Here is a 19,743-nt window from a genome sequence, read left to right as displayed (position 1 = left end):
TAAGTCCTATTCACGATCGTTTTGTACTGTATTAACTCCGTTTTACACGAAAAATCTACTGTTAAGTAACAAAAAAAGTCGTCGTATAACATTACAAATGTTCTTTCCAACGTTCCGTTATTGTACGCACCATTTTATCTCTCTTTCACGGCAGTTCAAATGGCTCTGAGCACTATGGGACTTAACTTCTGAAGTCATCAGTCCCCTAGAACTTAGAACTAATTAAACCTAACTAACCTAAGGACATCACACACATCCATACCCGAGGCAGGATTCGAACCCGCGACCGTAGCGGTCGCGCGGTTCGACTGCAGCGCCTAGAACCGCTCGGCCACTCCGGCCGGCCCACGGCAGTATGAATGGTGTTTCCAGTACGCATACTTTAGGAAGCACCTGTTGCCCACAGCTACACGGAGCAGATGGAACAGCCTTCGGCGGTGTACCACGAGCACGAGGAGTGTCGGCTACAGAGCGCCATCATGTGGTTGGAGTACGTATTGCGCCACGGCTGGGCGCCGCACCTACGTTGCTGACACTCGCTGGCAGCCGCTCTTCCGATCGTTTCGTTTTTTTTTACAACCTAGAACGGTGCCTACGAGAGTGTGCTGAAACAGAACAATAAGCACAATTAACCCTGAGCTTTTTGTGTATTTATACTTTTCCTGATTACTCGATGTGGCCAAAGGCCTTCAGTCAGTCACTACTGTTCGTTCCAAAGGCATTAACAATGCAGCTAATATCCTTTACCAGCGGTGGCTACATAGTTTTAATCCATTACAGCATATCGTTACATTTATGCTACAAATCACGGGACTGCACTTGTGAGTTTTTGGACAATAATGAGCTTCCATGTATCTAGTTACGCTTGTGTTAGTAATTGAGAAGCAGTCTACTACTGCTAGAATTGGCAACACAGTTAGTGACTTTTCTACAGCCAGAATCTCATGACATTAAGGATTTACTGTGTAACAATTGCAATATTGTGTATTTCAGGTTCAAAAAACTGTAAATCATTCCTTAATAAACAAGGTTTCACATGTCATTTATTGAAACTAATTGAACATCATTTGTATGATACGGAAATATTACATTTTCAGCGTTTCATAAAATAAGCGCTAAGCACTAATGAGAGCATTTTAATAATTCTTCCTTCTATTTCACAACTTGTTCACTAGTTTCAATTTCTTAATTTTCGTTGGAGAACAACTGTCGCGTGCACTAAGATTGTGAGAGAACATCGGATCACCCAAAACGGTCTCCTTCCATAACAGGAACTAAAGCTGCAAGAGGTGGTAGTCATTATGCCATAGAAAACAGAAATGGTCTGTTTCTGTGCAAATAGCAAGAAAAGTTATTTCTGCAACATACTGAACAAAATAGGAATGCGGGTAAGCTACTACAAACAGCATAGTGAACGCATTATTGTGGCCAAGATAGATACGAAGCCCACACCTACTACAGTAGTACAAGTTTATATGCCAACTAGCTCTGCAGATGACGAAGAAATTGAAGAAATGTATGATGAAATAAAAGAAATTATTCAGATTGTGAAGGGAGACGAAAATTTAATAGTCATGGGTGACTGGAATTCGAGTGTAGGAAAAGGGAGAGAAGGAAACATAGTAGGTGAATATGGATTGGGGGACAGAAATGAAAGAGGAAGCCGCCTGGTAGAATTTTGCACAGAGCACAACATAATCATAACTAACACTTGGTTTAAGAATCATGAAAGAAGGTTGTATACATGGAAGAACCCTGGAGATACTAAAAGGTATCAGATAGATTATATAATGGTAAGACAGAGATTTAGGAACCAGGTTTTAAATTGTAAGACATTTCCAGGGGCAGATGTGGACTCTGACCACAATTTATTGGTTATAACCTGTAGATTAAAACTGAAGAAACTGCAAAAAGGTGGGAATTTAAGGAGATGGGACCTGGATAAACTAAAAGAACCAGAGGTTGTACAGAGATTCAGGGAGAGCATAAGGGAGCAATTGACAGGAATGGGGGAAAGAAATACAGTAGAAGAAGAATGGGTAGCTTTGAGGGATGAAGTAGTGAAGGCAGCAGAGGATCAAGTAGGTAAAAAGACGAGGGCTAGTAGAAATCCTTGGGTAACAGAAGAAATATTGAATTTAATTGATGAAAGGAGAAAATATAAAAATGCAGTAAGTGAAACAGGCAAAAAGGAATACAAACGTCTCAAAAATGAGATCGACAGGAAGTGCAAAATGGCTAAGCAGGGATGGCTAGAGGACAAATGTAAGGATGTAGAGGCCTATCTCACTAGGGGTAAGATAGATACCGCCTACAGGAAAATTAAAGATACCTTTGGAGATAAGAGAACGACTTGTATGAATATCAAGAGCTCAGATGGAAACCCAGTTCTAAGCAAAGAAGGGAAAGCAGAAAGGTGGAAGGAGTATATAGAGGGTCTATACAAGGGCAATGTACTTGAGGACAATATTATGGAAATGGAAGAGGATGTAGATGAAGATGAAATGGGAGATATGATACTGCGTGAAGAGTTTGACAGAGCACTGAAAGACCTGAGTCGAAACAAGGCCCCCGGAGTAGACAATATTCCATTGGAACTACTGACGGCCGTGGGAGAGCCAGTCCTGACAAAACTCTACCATCTGGTGAGCAAGATGTATGAAACAGGCGAAATACCCTCAGACTTCAAGAAGAATATAATAATTCCAATCCCAAAGAAAGCAGGTGTTGACAGATGTGAAAATTACCGAACTATCAGCTTAATAAGTCACAGCTGCAAAATACTAACACGAATTCTTTACAGACGAATGGAAAAACTAGTAGAAGCCAACCTCGGGGAAGATCAGTTTGGATTCCGTAGAAACACTGGAACACGTGAGGCAATACTGACCTTACGACTTATCTTAGAAGAAAGATTAAGGAAAGGCAAACCTACGTTTCTAGCATTTGTAGACTTAGAGAAAGCTTTTGACAATGTTGACTGGAATACTCTCTTTCAAATTCTAAAGGTGGCAGGGGTAAAATACAGGGAGCGAAAGGCTATTTACATTTTGTACAGAAACCAGATGGCAGTTATAAGAGTCGAGGGACATGAAAGGGAAGCAGTGGTTGGGAAGGGAGTAAGACAGGGTTGTAGCCTCTCCCCGATGTTGTTCAATCTGTATATTGAGCAAGCAGTAAAGGAAACAAAAGAAAAATTCGGAGTAGGTATTAAAATTCATGGAGAAGAAATAAAAACTTTGAGGTTCGCCGATGACATTGTAATTCTGTCAGAGACAGCAAAGGACTTGGAAGAGCAGTTGAATGGAATGGACAGTGTCTTGGGGGGAGGATATAAGATGAACATCAACAAAAGCAAAACAAGGATAATGGAATGTAGTCTAATTAAGTCGGGTGATGCTGAGGGAATTAGATTAGGAAATGAGGCACTTAAAGTAGTAAAGGAGTTTCGCTATTTGGGGAGCAAAATAACTGATGATGGTCGAAGTAGAGAGGATATAAAATGTAGGCTGGCAATGGCAAGGAAAGCGTTTCTGAAGAAGAGAAATTTGTTAACATCCAGTATTGATTTAAGTGTCAGGAAGTCATTTCTGAAAGTATTCGTATGGAGTGTAGCCATGTATGGAAGTGAAACATGGACGATAAATAGTTTGGACAAGAGGAGAATAGAAGCTTTCGAAATGTGGTGCTACAGAAGAATGCTGAAGATTAGATGGGTAGATCACATAACTAATGAGGAAGTATTGAATAGGATTGGGGAGAAGAGAAGTTTGTGGCACAACTTGACCAGAAGAAGGGATCGGTTGGTAGGACATGTTCTGAGGCATCAAGGGATCACCAATTTAGTATTGGAGGGCAGCATGGAGGGTAAAAATCGTAGAGGGAGACCAAGAGATGAATACACTAAGCAGATTCAGAAGGATGTAGGTGGCAGTAGGTACTGGGAGATGAAAAAGCTTGCACAGGATAGAGTAGCATGGAGAGCTGCATCAAACCAGTCTCAGGACTGAAGACCACAACAACAACAACAACTGAACAAAACAAGAACAGGGGTGGGACTGTTAGAGTGGCTCAAAATTTGAATCAGTACAGGATAAACAATGGTAACACGAGATAGTAAGAGTTCTGTTCGGTTGGTTATCGGATGTCAGTGTACGCAATGTCTCGATACTCTACCGAGAAAATGGAAACACAGTCTCTCATGTCAATTTGTGAATGGAGACTGGTGCAGCTGTACTTCAGGTGTGCCGCAGGGGAGAGTCGTAGGACCGTTGCCATCCACAGTATATATGTGACCTTGTGGATAACATCGTAAGTTCAACGAGGCTTCTTGCGGATGATGCTGTAGTATATCGAGAGGTTATAACAATGGAAAATTGTACTGAAATGCAGGAGGATCTGCAACGAACTGACGCATAGTGCAGGGAATTGCAACTGAATCTCAATGTAGACAAGTGTAATGTGCTGCGAATACCCAGAAAGAAAGATCCTTTATCATTTAGCTACAATATAGCAGGAAGCAATTAATTCCAGAAATTATCTGGGAGTGGGCATTAGGAGTGATTTAAAATTGGATGACCATATAAAATTAATCGTCGGTAAAGCAGATACCAGACTGACATTCATTGGAATAATCCTAATGAAATGGAGTCCGAAAACAAAGAAGTAGGTTACAGTACACGTGTTCACCCACTGCTTGAATACTGCTCACCGGTGTGCGATCCGTACCAGATAGGGTTGATAGAAGAGAAAGAGAAGATCCAACGGAGAGCAGCGCGCTTCGTTACAGGATCATTTAGTAATCGCGGAAGCGTTACGGAGATAAACTCCAGTGGAAGACTCTGCAAGAGAGGCGCTCAGTCGTTCGGTACGGGCTTTTGTTGAAGTTTCGAGAACATACCTTCACCGAAGAGTCAAGCAGCATATTGCTCCCTCCTACGTATATCTCGCGAAGACCATGAGGATAAAATCAGAGAGATTAGAGCCCACACAGAGGCATACCGACAATCCTTCTTTCCACGAACAATACGAGACTGGAATAGAAGGGAGAACAGATAGAGGTACTCAAGGTACCCTCCGCCACCCACCCTCAGGTGGCTTGCGGAGCATGGATGTAGATGTAGATGCTCTTTCCTCCTTAAAACATGAAGTCAAGTCTGTGGCGTTTCATTGTAAGCTTTCTTGTACACCCACTTCTTCATCGAAAACTTTGGTATTACCTTTCAAGCTATCAGTACCACCGAAAAAGACGACGTCGGAAAGAGATAGAAAAGTTGGGACATCATCCGTATTAATCTATTCTACAGAAGTCAATCATAAGTCGAAGTAAGAGCTAAGCAACAGCCCAAAAACAGCAAAGGCACTAAAGGCCAAAGCGTGAAACGCAAAAATCCAGAAACCTGCAAAGAAAAAGCAGCATCTCATCAAGAAACTACGATCTACGTCGAAGGGCGAATCCAGTGGTAATGGTACAATTATCCGTTCCGATGTACAGTCTGTAATGGACTTCGTACCGTCTATTGTCTGTACCAGAATACAACGATTCTGTAAGTATCTTCTGCTATGGAAAAGTTTATGAAGATAAGACGGAAGAGATCTGCGTGCTATGTGAGCCCCATTTCGATTATGCTGGTGCAGAGAAGGGACATCGTTCTTGTGATTTCTGCAAATAAAATAAACTAAGGTGCATTATTAAACAGTAAAACTGTATTGTCTATTGTATTACACATAATGTATTGCATAAATCTCATTACACCTTATTTTTTGACGAATGTAATTTTCTTCTTAAATTTTCAACCATCTAATACAGGCTACCTGAATAAATCATATTACGATCCATTTAATACTTTTAATTTTTAATAAGAAAATTTTTGTTAATTATTTTTTCACAATATGCGGGGTGTTAGGTGCAAAGTGCAGATATTTTTATTGGTGGCTGAAGTGTTGGCAGAAGAGCCAACACCGTGTTGCTAGAGGAGGCCGAAATGCACGCGTTTAATTACACGCAGACTGGCGTGAGGTCTGGAACAGGTCAGAGAAATAAGACTAGCAAAACAGGAGGTAACTGGTAGAATACTTAACTTTAATCCACAATTGGTGTACATCGCTCTTGACGGTACATGTTATAACCTCAATATACACTGATAATGGCGCCTTGCTAGGTCGTAGCAATTGACGTAGCTGAAGGCTATGCTAACTATCGTCTCGGCAAATGAGAGCGTATTTGTCAGGGAACCATTGCTATGAACGTCGGCTGTACAACTGGGGTGAGTGCCAGGACGTCTCTCTAGACCTGCCTTGTGGTGGCGCTCGGTCTGCAATCACTGACAGTGGCGACACGCGGGCACGACGTATACTAACGGACCGCGGCCGATTTAAAGGCTACCACCTAGCAAGTGTGGTGTCTGGCGGTGACACCACAGTGGCTGAGCGCAGTGTACTGAACAACATTACATGAGTATTTTCTACATTTTCAGAATATTAATTATAGCTATTAGAAGTTTGGTGTTTTTAGGTTAGTTAGTACCTCCAGGTACATGTGGCGCAAGTTCAGCTACCTGTGCTCCTTGTATAATTGTTAATTTTGCGCCCGCATCTCGTGGTCGTGCGGTAGCGTTCTCGCTTCCCACGCCCGGGTTCCCGGGTTCGATTCCCGGCGGGGTCAGGGATTTTCTCTGCCTCGTGATGGCTGGGTGTTGTGTGCTGTCCTTAGGTTAGTTAGGTTTAAGTAGTTCTAAGTTCTAGGGGACTTATGACCACAGCAGTTGAGTCCCATAGTGCTCAGAGCCATTTTTTTGTTAATTTTGCCAACACACGTATCAACCTCCTTGCATATTTCCACTCAGTGATGTCGTAATTTTCTGGGACGACTCATCAGTTAGAGAGTACTGGTTGCACAAAAGCGATCAGTAAGAATAATAGGTGGTCTTCATCCACGGACGTCATGTAGGTACCTCTTGAAGGAGCTAAGCATTTTAACTGCGCCTTCACAACATATTTTTTTCGCTAATGATAATTCATCATAAATAATCCATGACAATTTGAGAACAGCGATGTGCTTACTTAAAACACTGGAGGGAAAAGTGACCTTTATTATCCATTGTTAAAGCTGGCAGTAGCTCAGAGAGGATTTAAAGGGGCAGTAAATAAAATTTTTCATCATTTGTCCAGTAACATAAAATGACTGACAGCTAGCGAAGCAAGTTTTAAACCTAATTTAAAATAATTTCTCCTGGGTAAAAAAACTGGTAGACAGCAAAAACTTTGGAAAGAAAAACCTTGTTTTTAAATGTAGTTGCATGAGTACGAATAAAATGATGGGTTCATTAACGTTAACACTAATCATGTATACATATCGTGTAAACAGTAGCTGTACGTCATTTCGGTAAAAGAATCGTTCAAATTATCTATGGAATATGTAACTAAGTAACTAGCAAGAACAAGCCATTAGTACTTATTTTTCCCTGGACAGCATATCCGGTGTTGAAGCGCGGATGCGTGAATGGAAAATGGTTAGTCTTTAGTGACAGGCTTAGTCCATTTAGTGGTGCAATTATGGCGTGCAGAAAACATCAGGTAGTAAATTATGTGATGTGTTTGCGGGAAGACCGTTACACGCAGAGAAAAACAAATAAAGTTGTTACATATTCATGAACCAATGGGCAAGTATCTGCACCTACACCAATAACCCTTTGTATAAGCTATCACAACAAGTTACAGACTCTGTTCGTTTTGCTTTTGGACATTTTAATCATTCTGGAAGTAAATTATGCTCAAAAATGAAAATAATAATCGCATCTCGTATAACAGTGAACATCATTGACGAACACGTGAGTAAAAACATAATTTCAATGATTTTGTAATTTTTAGATGTGCGGTAACTACTGAAGACGTGAGGGAACTTCGTTGCTATTTTCGTTGTACCTTTACTCTCGCTATTTTTTTTTTAAGACGGTATTACAGGTAGTGTAACGGGCTTATTTGCCGTTAGTTTTACAGAACTCAAAACCATTAATGAAACCAGAATGTACTTTTTCTTTTGGTGTTTTTCTTTCTCTTCTGTATTAACGTCGACTGTTGTTTCTGGAAATCTGCGTCCTTGGTATCAGATTAACTCGATCGGCCTTGTCCTGTTCTGCTTTTGCACCAATGACTGTTTATTTATGCAGTATTCTAATGGACCAGGGATAGGCGAGACAGAGGAACGTCAGTACCAGAGATCTCGCAGCAGTCGTCTTGGGTAGGAAGCTGCCAACGCACTTCTCTGCAATCGCTGTCGGCTGTCAACCGATATTTCTTTTCTGCGAAGCATCAATACAAATAAACGTCGATAGACAAATAATAGTCGAGCGATTTTGATAGGTTCACGTGAGGTTTCAGTTTACCATTTAACAATTCTCCTTCATAAACACCTCAAATTAAAATTGCATTTGTGCTGTTAAGGGCAATTTCAATGCCAGAACTTTAAGTAGTTGTCCCATGACAAAGTGCGTTGAGCTAACGGTTATAATTTGAGTAACGATATTTTGAAGACACTAGGGATAAATATTGAACTGCTACTGATGCTGTAAACTTGCGTTATTACAGGTAGTGCTTGTGAAACAATAGTCATTTATAATTACTTAACGACTTGAAATCGAATTTATTTACGGCTGCGACATTTCAAGCGATTTTATCACTCCTTTTTCAGTGCAGACATCAACTTTATTCCAATTTCGTTGACTTGATTGTTGATTGCACCGTTTAATAATTAGTTTCCCGACAAGAACATTCTAAATTCTAACAGATCTTAACTTCTATCAATAGTAAGCCAATACACATCAACTTTACTTACTTTGTTACAGACGCTTCCTTATAGCAAAGTTGTACTGCCTACACTCATATCCATTTTCAATAGCAAACACGAATCAGAGATATTTAGCCGGCCGTTGTGGCCGAGCGGTTCTAGGCGCTTCAGTCTGGAACCGCGCGACCGCTACGGTCGCAGGTTCGAATCCTGCCTCGGGCATGGATGTGTGTGATGTCCTTAGGTTAGTTAGGTTTCAGTAGTTCTAAGTTCTAGGGACTGATTACCTCAGATGTTAAGTCCTATAGTGCTCAGAGCCATTTCAGAGATATTTATTGTTACAGCACCTCTTGCCAAATAATATTTGTAGATATTTTGTCTCTTTATGTCTCTCACTCATATGTATTTATTTTGTATGTGATTGAAGTGTGCTTGTGTCCTGCACCTGTGACCTCAGCCAATCTTTCTTAGAGGTAGGCGCTATCTACCAGATAATATGAGATACATTAGCTCACGACAGAAACAGACTGCCTACGGGTTGGATTAAATGGAGAGGTGTGTGGCACTTTAATCCTAGTAGTTCACGAGGAGTTTTAACGAACGTTTCGCTACAGAACTTGTACGTGCTACGTGCAGTAAGGCACTTTTAATTTTACAAGCTAATTGGCAAGTTGGGGGAGGGTATCAGCTGCGTGTTTACTTACAGTATACTGTGAAAATCATTATAGAACACGTAGCCGAATGACTGTCCCTGCAGTTTTATCATAAACAAACTTAACGGAACAGCAGTAGTAAATCGGAATCGATCAGAGTATAGAAGACTGGATTGGATTGTTTGGGGGAAGAGACAAAACAGCGAGGTCATCGGTCTAATCGGATTAGGAAAGGACGGGGAAGGAAGTCGGCCGTGCCCTTTGAAAGGAACCATCCCGGCATTTGCCTGGAGCGATTTTAGGGAAATCACGCAAAATCTAAATCAGGATGGCCGGACGCGGGATTGACCCGTCGTCATCCCGAATGCGAGTCCAATAAAGAGGAAGAAGATAGGACCGTTTCAGTAGCCGTTTGTACATTAACTGAACATTTATTCAACGCCTGTGTAGACAATACATTTTATAATAAATAATCTTCCCGTCACGCTACTTGCGTTTACTCTTCTCTGTTCGATGCCGATGCGTGTTCCCGAGAGACCGGACGAACTGTGCACTGCTTTCATCTCGGGTGCCGAGGTTTGGAGACGTTGCAGCAGAGCCAGGTGAGTACTTTGTACGAGAGGAAGGCGGCGACGGCCGCGGCCAGGAGGACCACGGCGGCGACGTCGAGCAGCAGCGTCTGCCACGGCAACATGTCCAGCGAGAGGCTGCGCAGGTGCGGCGCGCCGCGGTGCCGGATCACGTACTCCACCCACCACACCGCGCGCTCCAGCGACGTCGCCTGGTGCTCGCGGAAAACTGCGGAGAACTTCTGCATGTTCTCCTGGTAGCTGCCGAGAACAAGTAGAGAGGGAGCGAATATTACTTCGGCGAAGCACACGCGGTCACTCTAGAATTACGTACAAATTGTTCTACGCTCTCAATTTCCACACCAAAACGGTAGCTCACCTCTCGAATATTTGGTATTAAACTAAGACTGTCATTCGTCTAAATCTACATCTACATCTACATTTATACTCCGCAAGCCACCCAACGGTGTGTGGCGGAGGGCACTTTACGTGCCACTGTCATTACCTCCCTTTCCTGTTCCAGTCGCGTATGGTTCGCGGGAAGAACGACTGTCTGAAAGCCTCCGTGCGCGCTCTAATCTCTCTAATTTTACATTCGTGATCTCCTCGGGAGGTATAAGTAGGGGGAAGCAATATATTCGATACCTCATCCAGAAACGCACCCTCTCGAAACCTGGCGAGCAAGCTACACCGCGATGCAGAGCGCCTCTCTTGCAGAGTCTGCCACTTGAGTTTATTAAACATCTCCGTAACGCTATCACGGTTACCAAATAACCCTGTGACGAAACGCGCCGCTCTTCTTTGGATCTTCTCTATCTCCTCCGTCAAACCGATCTGGTACGGATCCCACACTGATGAGCAATACTCAAGTATAGGTCGAACGAGTGTTTTGTAAGCCACCTCCTTTGTTGATGGACTACATTTTCTAAGCACTCTCCCAATGAATCTCAACCTGGTACCCGCCTTACCAACAATTAATTTTATACGATCATTCCACTTCAAATCGTTCCGCATGCATACTCCCAGATATTTTACAGAAGTAACTGCTACCAGTGTTTGTTCCGCTATCATATAATCATACAATAAAGGATCCTTCTTTCTATGTATTCGCAATACATTACATTTGTCTATGTTAAGGGTCAGTTGCCACTCCCTGCACCAAGTGCCTATCCGCACACTTAGCCAAAAAAAACGAAGAACCAGTAAGGAATTTCCCGAATGGGACGGAAATCTGGGCTTAGTTCGAAACTGGACTCATCGCTAAAGGCAATTTTACTCCGCTCAACGAGAATCCAGGTCGAAGACATGCCTGGTGACGCCCCGGATGCGAGTCGGATACCAATATGATTGTCGCCCGCCATGGCGTGGGGTGCCATTTCTTTTCATAGCAGTATCCTTTTGGTTGTCGTCCACGACACTCTCACGGCACAGCCGTACGTAGGCGATATTCTAGACCTGGTTGTGTTCCCCTTCATGACAAGCCATCCTGGACTTACATTTCAGCAAGATAATGCCCGCCCGCGCATGATGAGGTTCCTGCTGCCTTTCTTCTTGCTCGTCAAGTCCTACCTTGGCCAGCAAGGTCGCCGCGTCTCTGCTCAATTGGGAACGTTTGTAGCTTTACGGGCAAGCCCCTCCAACCACCTCGGGATTTTGACGATCTAACGCACCAGTTGGCCAGAATTTTGCACGATATTCATCAGGATGACTTCCAACAACTCCATCAATCAGTGCCATTCCGAATAACGGCTTGCGAAAGGGCTAGAGGTGGACCAACGCTTTAGTGACGAACATGTTCTGTTAGTAAGATCTGTCACCACCACAACAGCCAAAGTTTTGGAAAATTAGTTGAACCACATAATCCGAGGTACCACTCTTTGTTAATTAAGGCAGGCACCACCACAGCAGTCAGTCACCTAACAAAAGATACCATGTACAACAACATGTAAGTAGTAGATTAAGGACCTAGATTAACATAAAGATGTAGTAAATAAGTCTAATCCCCCCCCCCTCTCCCCCCCCCCCACCTCCCCCACTCTGTTGGCTATGCGACCACCTATAACAACATAGTTTTCTTAGAGATAGATTAACTAGAACTAGACTATAAGTAAAGAGTTAAAATGTAAGCGCAAAGTGGTGGAGACGGTCAACATCCTACCAGAACGAGCACAGCGGCCGCCGCGAAACGACAACACTCGCCGAGCTGCCGACTGGTGCAACTACACAAAAGGAAGCAGTGGGAAGCAGCACGCGCTGCACAGAATCTAAGAACCCTAAACCCACGCCCCATAAACCGAGGATGGTCGTGGGCCACGAGGCCTTATTGTTACCGACCATGCCCTCCAATGCCCACGATTTGTTTTGTAAATAAATAGATCCCCGAAAAAAAACAACAAAAAAACCACACACAAGTACACGTAGATTCGGTGAAGCCGAAGGCACTGCCACACACCACGTTAAAAAAAGAAAAGAAAAGCTTTATTGACTTGCTCAGTTTGTGAACCACTTTCTCTTGCGAAAATAATCAAATTTTTCTGAACTTGTAATCGTTTGTTTGTCTGTACCTGTACGCATTTGCATCACGTCTACTGATTTTCAATATATCGTTTCACACCTGATCTTCCACACAAGTATTTTCTAGCACATACGGTAATATGAACACGTCAGCACATCGTTTCCAACCTAAACATTAACATTCTCCACACAGAGACAGTCAGCGTCGCTAGTTTCTCTTATTAATTTATTGTTGGTTTCTAGCATACCTACTGTTTAACCTTCATAAACGAAAAGCGTTTACGAATATATCATTTATTTACTTATTCTTTACAATTACGCCCTGTTATATCAGAAGCTAAAATAGGCTATACAAGACACACTTTCTTTGATAATAATGACTTTATATATTCGTTGTTTATTTCTGGTAATGAATATAAAAACTAATACTACAAAAATGCTAATATTACAACTACAACTACTCCTACTACTACAAAAGTATAATAAAACCCTTAACCAGTTACCAAACTACTAATGCTACTGTCTGTACTACGGAATCTGTCGTTTTTGTTCATTTATTTTGGTGTATTTAACCTGGAGGCTGTTGTTGCCTCTACTTGATCCGCCTTCACACTACCGCAGTCAACAGCCATCGTCCGCCCGATTCCTTCGGTGTACGGCAGCAAGACTGCAGAGTTTCCACTGTAAGAAGCAATTCCACGATTCACTGTTACCTCTTCGAATCCATACTTCCGTGATTACTGGCAGCAAAGGAATATAAATTCTTAAGAAAGAATTGTGGTTGTCGACCTCAGTTGTCTTCTCTTCATCTGCACAATATGTTGTCTCGACAGGATGGCAGCACTGCGACGTGTATTTGAATGCTTCATGATCTCTTCCTTCGCTTTCCTGGATACTCCGACAGTGTGTACTCTACAGTGCCCAAATAGCCGCAGGCGTAACTATCATTCATCTGTCTTTTGATTTTTTATGGATGCGTAGCATGCGGGTCGTGACGGATCAGGGAATGTATCAGTCCACTCGACAGGTTAGGAAATCTCATTTTTAGGCTTTCTCTGACGTTAGGGAGAAATTCACATGTTCTCCTTCCTGTATCTAAAGTGACCATTCATTCTGCCACAGTTGTAATATGCGATCTTGTACTGACTTCTTCGTATTGGCCCCAGTTCCAAGTATGCTTCCTTCTTCCATTTGATTGCCTTTCTTTAACCAATGAAGGGCTCCAGTTTTCCTAATTTTCAAGTCCAGTGGACATAGCCCACAATTACTAACAAAGAATGACTTATGATAGTGCAGTAGGCGTCCGTTAATCTTAGTAACACTCCTCGCTGAACTCTTCTCACTAATGAGATTGGCTTCAAAAGCTTCAATCTATGAGCCCAAACGGTCACACCATATCCTACGACTGATGCTAATATATATTGGTGATATGCTCTGATTGTTTTCAGGGGAAGCTGAAATTGCCTGTTTGCAATGATTATAATTTTGTTCATCACTATTGTCCCCTTTGTGCCTGCCTGCCTTTCGTCCGGGAATAGCCCTACAAATCTCTTTATGTGCTTATTCTCATCGTTACATCATTTAATTGGCCGTGGCAGAGCACGCACTGAGTGAGACCGACCACGTAATAAAATTCGCCGACACGGAAGTTCTGGCTGTAGAGAAGCACTATCACACCCGCTTGTTCAGAGAAGCTGTAGAAATACAAAAACACACGAACAGCTTCAACAAGAAAGAGGAAAGCCTTAAGGTAAACGGATCCTGGCTTCCCGTACTGCAGCGAACGACCGTTGCAGGTAGCAAGAGGAGAAACGCACCGGAAATGACCGCGGAGAAGCCCTCGGACGTTGGCGCGCCAGGTACATATAGTCTGCGTCCGCGAGCTCGGCTCCAGTTCACCATCGGCATTGGAAGGTGAAGCTTTGACAATGCTAGCCACTCGTGCTGGCGAAACGTCAGGAAAATCATCAGGTGAACGTCGGCCGAAGAACCCGAGACAGAAGCCAATAGGCAGTTTGTCAACAAGTGGTCACGAAAGCCTTAACAATTTTTTATTTAATTTTATGCTAGGCTTTCTTGCTAAGTTCCCTTTCAGCAAGAGGTACGAAGTTTTGTGAAGTACTAGTGACAATCTGCCACTTCGACACCATCCTCCAAGGTCATGGAACATCGCGTTACATTTGTCTTCTACAATTCTGCTGGTCATCTCTTACAACAAATAACACGTCGTCTCCGCTTACGTACCGCCGTCATGTAACTTCTGTAGTCTCGGCTGCAATGCTACATCCCAAAACTCTGGGCCACACGCTGATCCCTGCGAACAGCCTTTTTCTATTTTCTACGTTATTTCCTTTCCAAATGGTTCAAATGGCTCTGAGCACTATGGGACTTAACATCTGAGGTCATCAGTCCCCTAGACTTTAGAACTACTTAAACCTAACTAACCTAAGGACATCACACACATCAATGCCCGAGACAGGATTCGAACCTGCGACCGCAGCAGCAGCAGCGCGGCTCCGGACTGAAGCACCTAGAACCGCTCGGCCACAGCGGCCGGCCAACCAGTAATATGTCTGCATCTTAATGATTCAGCTTCCACTCATCTTTGTTAGTTTATGTTTATATTTTTTAATTGTCACTAGTTTCTCGTGTCGTTTTGTTACCTTTCAGTTCTTTCTAATCAGCACCAATCTCTTCATCTCTGTATACCTGTATGGTCATCTTACCCAGCAATCTACGGTTCATATTGTAATACTTGTGCACAACAGCGGAATGTGCAGACAATATCATCTTGCAGCTATTATAGGCACTACTAGATGTTTAGAAACATCACATCGGTCTGAAAAAAGGAATCGAATTCAAAAATTTGCTGCGAGAGCTATAGCTCGCCACATTAGCTAACACGGAAGATCAGGTCATATCCTCAAACAATTTAATGTAAACAAATGGAAGAAAATTCGAAAAACTTAGAGAATCAGAAAACTGCAGACTAGGCATAGATGAAAGTACGGAAGAACGTTTGATGTTTGCACTAGTTCATTTTCAAAGTCGATGACTGTAGTCCTATAAGTCCATACATCAATACTGAAACGTGAAAACACTACTGGTGCCGGCCGTTGTGGCCGAGCGGTTCTAGGCGCTTCAGTTCAGAACCGCGCGACCGCTACGGTCGCAGGTTCGAATCCTGCCTCGGACGTGGATGTGTGTGATATCCTTAGGTTAGTTAGGTTTAAGTAGTTCTAATTTCTAGGGGACTGACGGCCTCAGATGTTAAGTCTCATAGCGCTCAGAGTTTATACAAATTGACGCACATGCTTGGAATGACATTAGAACCAAAAAAATACAAAAGTTCAAAAAATGTCCGACAGATGGCGCTTCATCTGATCAGAATAGCAATAATTAACATAACAAAGTAAGACAAAGCAAAGATGTTCTTTACAGGAAATTCTCAATATTTCCACCATCATTCCTCAACAATAGCTGTAGTCGAGGAATAATGTTGTGAACAGCACTGTAAAGCATGTCCGGAGTTAAGGTGAGGCATTGGCGTCGGATGTTGTCTTTCAGCATCCCTAGAGGTGTCGGTGGATCACGATACACTTGCGACTTCAGGTAACCTCAAAGCCAATAATCGCACGGACTGAGGTCTGGGGACCTGGGAGGCCAAGCATGACGAAAGTGGCGGCTGAGCACACGATCATCACCAAACGACGCGCGCAAGAGATCTTTCACGCGTCTAGCAATATGGGGTGGAGCGCCATCCTGCATAAACATCGTACGTTCCAGCAGGTGTTTATTAGCCAGGCTTGGGATGATGCGATTCTGTAACATATCGGCGTACCTCTCACCCGTCACGGTAGCAGTTACAAAACCAGAATCACGAATTTCCTCGAAGAAAAAAGGCCCGATAACGGTAGATGTGGTAAATCCAACCCATACCGTGACTTTCTCGTCGTGCAATGGAGTTTCCACGACAGTTCTAGGATTTTCGGTAGCCCAAATTCTGCAGTTGTGGGTGTTGACCCTCGGAGCATGAAATGAAATACTCAACCAATCGTCATCTTCCGCCATCTTTTGAAACGCCCACACCGCAAATGCCCTCCGCTTCACTAAATCGACATGTAACAGTTCATGATGCCGATGGATTTTGTACGGATAGCATCGGAGAGTACGCCTAAGTTCCAGCCAAACAGTAGTGTGCGCTGGCTTCCCCGTGCACAGACGAACCCGCTACAATCTCCATTTCTTCCTGAACTGTCTCAGCAGCATTACGCCTTGTGCTCGGTCGGCCACTACGGGGTCTATCGTCTAAACAACCCGTGGCTTCGAAGTTCGAAATCATTCTCGCCACAGCTGCATTTGTCAACGGACCTTTACCCCTTCGAATCCTCTTCCTATGGCGATAGGATCGTAACGCTGAACTAGCACGTTCCCCATTCTGATAATACAGCTTCATTAAAAGCGCCTTTTCAGGTAACGTCAACATGCTGCGACTGCTGGCGCATCTGATTCTCTCTCTCATTACAGCTCCTTTTATACATGATTGCCATGCGCAGTCACTGACGTTTTCCTGTCCAGCTTCATCTGTCGGACATTTTGTGAACTTTGTTTTTTTCGGTTCTAATAAAACCCAATGTCATTCCAAGGACGTGTGTCAATTTGTACCTCTCTATCTACATTATTCCGTGATTTATTCAGTTTCCAAATTTATACTGACTTTTTGATAACCCGGTATATCAGCACCGACGTGTAGGCAAGGGATTAGTGTGGCATTCGTGAATTTCTGACTTGCGTGCCATAAATGCGGAAGCATGAACTATGGTCACGTTGTCCAAGCAGGACCAACGTGCTATTATTCTTTTCTTGGCTCCCGAACAAGTGCCGGTAAACATACGACGAAGAATGAAGAATACGCTGGGACAGCACGTCTGTCGAAAACCGCCGTTGTGAAGTTTTGCGACAGGTGCTGTTGCTTCATAACGCACGTCCCCATAAGGCAAATGTTGCAACGCAGCTACGCCGATTCAAGTGGGTGAAACTCGAACACCCACTCTATAATCCTGACCTATCCCCTCGCAATTATCATAGCTTCTATCCCTTAAATATGGCCTTGAAGGGCCGAAGATTTCTATCGGACGAGAATGTGCAGCAGGCAGTTACGGAATTCCTCTCGCAGCAGGAGACGGTGTTCTACCAAACGGCTATCTTCAACCTGGTGCGTCGGTAGGACGATTGTCTCAATGCTCACGACGATTTTGCCTGATAGGTATAAAGATTCTAGAGTTTAAGGCCTTCGAACCGAAACTTTTTGATCACCCATTATGTGTACAACTTGCAAAGCTTAGGAACTAACCTCGGAGTGTCAAGAAGGCGTCGTATTACTCGGAGAAGTGATTCTTTGTTTATTTCGCCCAGTTCCATTTTCTCTCCTATTCCGGCGCTAACCATCTTGGCAATATTGTAGGGCTGGTCAGCGAAACACGGTATCCCTAGGAGAGGAACACCAAAGTACGCCGCCTCGTTGAAGCTCTGCAGACCTCCCTGTGTGATGAACAGCCGGATGTTACGATGAGCTGAAACAGAAATTTCCTTTCAATTTACAAGCAATTTACAACTTAGTAACGACATCGTCATGTACTACTGAAGTCTGTTCACCACTCGTACCTAGTACGTCCTGCTGCGGTAGCCACTTCGACACCATCACGTTCTCTGGTTTTCCGGGGAGGTCAACCTCCTCGAACTTCCACAGTATTCTTTGCGGAAGTTTAGAGAAAGCGTACAGGAATGCGTCTCTTATCTCTTTAGAGAGGAAAATACTTCTCATGTTCGATCCTAAACTGAAATATATGAAGCCATTGTCCGCTCCGTCTAAGAACTTCTGGATCTCCTGTTTGAAAAGAAAACATTTTTGAGGCATTTACTCACGTTGATAAGAACATACTAAGAGTAACTTAAACAGAAAAAAAGAGTTCTTTGTTGTTATGTATTTAATCTGAAAACTGATCTGATGCAGCTCTCCAAGTTGTTCTACCCAATGCAAGCCTCTTCATCTCAGAATAACTATTACAACCTCCATCCTGATGAATCTCCTTGCTATATTCATCTCTTGGATTCCCTCTACGACTTGTACCGCCACGCTTCTCTCCGACACTAAATTGATGACCACTTGATATCTCAGAATGTGTCCTATCAACGGATCCTTTCTTTTAGTCAATTTGTGTGAGAAATTTCTTGTCTTCAGAGTTCTGTTTAGTATCCCCTCATCGGTTACGCGATCTACCCATTGTGTCTTCAACATTCTTCGGTAGTGCCGCAATTCAGAAGCTTCTATGCTCATCTTGTCTAAACTGTTTATCGTCCTTGTTTTACTTCCATGCATGGCTACACTCCATACAAATTCCTTCAGAAAAGACTTCCCAACACTTAAATCTGTATCCTATATTAACAAATTTCCCTTCTTTAGAAACGCTTTTCTTGCCATGGCCAGCCTAATTTTTATATCCTGTCTACGTTGGCCATCAAATAGCCCAGGTATCATATCTTATCTAGTACTTTGTGTCCCGTTTTCTAATTCCCTCAGCATCATCTGGTTTAATTCGACTACATCCCGTTAGCCTTATTTTGCTTTTGTTGATGTTCATCTTGTGTCCTCCTTTCAAGACATTGTCCATTCCGTTCAACTCCTCTTCTACGTCCTTTGTTCTAACTGCCGTCTGGTTTCTGTACAAATCGTGAATAGCATTTCGCTCCCTGTATTTTACCCCTGCTACCTTCAGAATATCAAAGAGAGTAATCGAGTCGACACTGTCAAAAGCTTCCTCAAAGAGTACAAACGTGAGCCGTGCGTGGCTCGTGTTCCCGCCATTATGTACTTTAAACCCTGTTTTTAACGTACCTCACTACGTTAAATTCCACCTCACTACGTTAAATTAAATTACTACCGTCACTGAGTTGCTGATTTTTGCCTCACTCTGACTGACACTAGCAGCGCTTATCGATATACCCCTCTGGTAGTATCTATGCTCGATTGCTATTACTTCCCGGTCGTTGTCTGTCGTAAGCGAGTTCGGGCTGCCAGTCAGTTGGAACGCGTCTGGAGCGCAGAGCGGACCTGCCAGTCGGGGAGTTGCAATGCGGCACTAGTGCAGGCGGGCAGGAGCAGTGAGGTCTGCGTCGACATGGCTCGCCCGACCATTGCCGCCACGCATCACTTGAGCCGGGC

The 19,743-nt window shown here is 43.3% G+C and overlaps 1 protein-coding gene across 1 annotated transcript in view; it reads right to left on the bottom strand.

The window, feature by feature from the left end:
* The window catches only part of LOC126474386 (UDP-glucosyltransferase 2-like), a 178,411-nt gene that overhangs the window by 8,712 nt on the left and 149,956 nt on the right, over positions 1-19,743 (bottom strand). Inside the window, exons 5-7 of the mRNA XM_050101853.1 lie at positions 18,186-18,408; positions 17,875-18,094; positions 10,103-10,268 (exon numbers count right to left, since the gene is read on the bottom strand). Of these exons, the coding sequence (XP_049957810.1) occupies positions 10,103-10,268; positions 17,875-18,094; positions 18,186-18,408 (609 nt within the window). The remainder of the gene's footprint in view (positions 1-10,102; positions 10,269-17,874; positions 18,095-18,185; positions 18,409-19,743) is intronic.

Source organism: Schistocerca serialis, chromosome 4 (genome assembly GCF_023864345.2).
Source record: "Schistocerca serialis cubense isolate TAMUIC-IGC-003099 chromosome 4, iqSchSeri2.2, whole genome shotgun sequence".
Taxonomy (NCBI): domain Eukaryota; kingdom Metazoa; phylum Arthropoda; class Insecta; order Orthoptera; family Acrididae; genus Schistocerca; species Schistocerca serialis.
The sequence above is the reverse complement of the archived record's forward strand: the minus strand, read 5'-3'. Positions and strand labels throughout refer to the sequence as shown.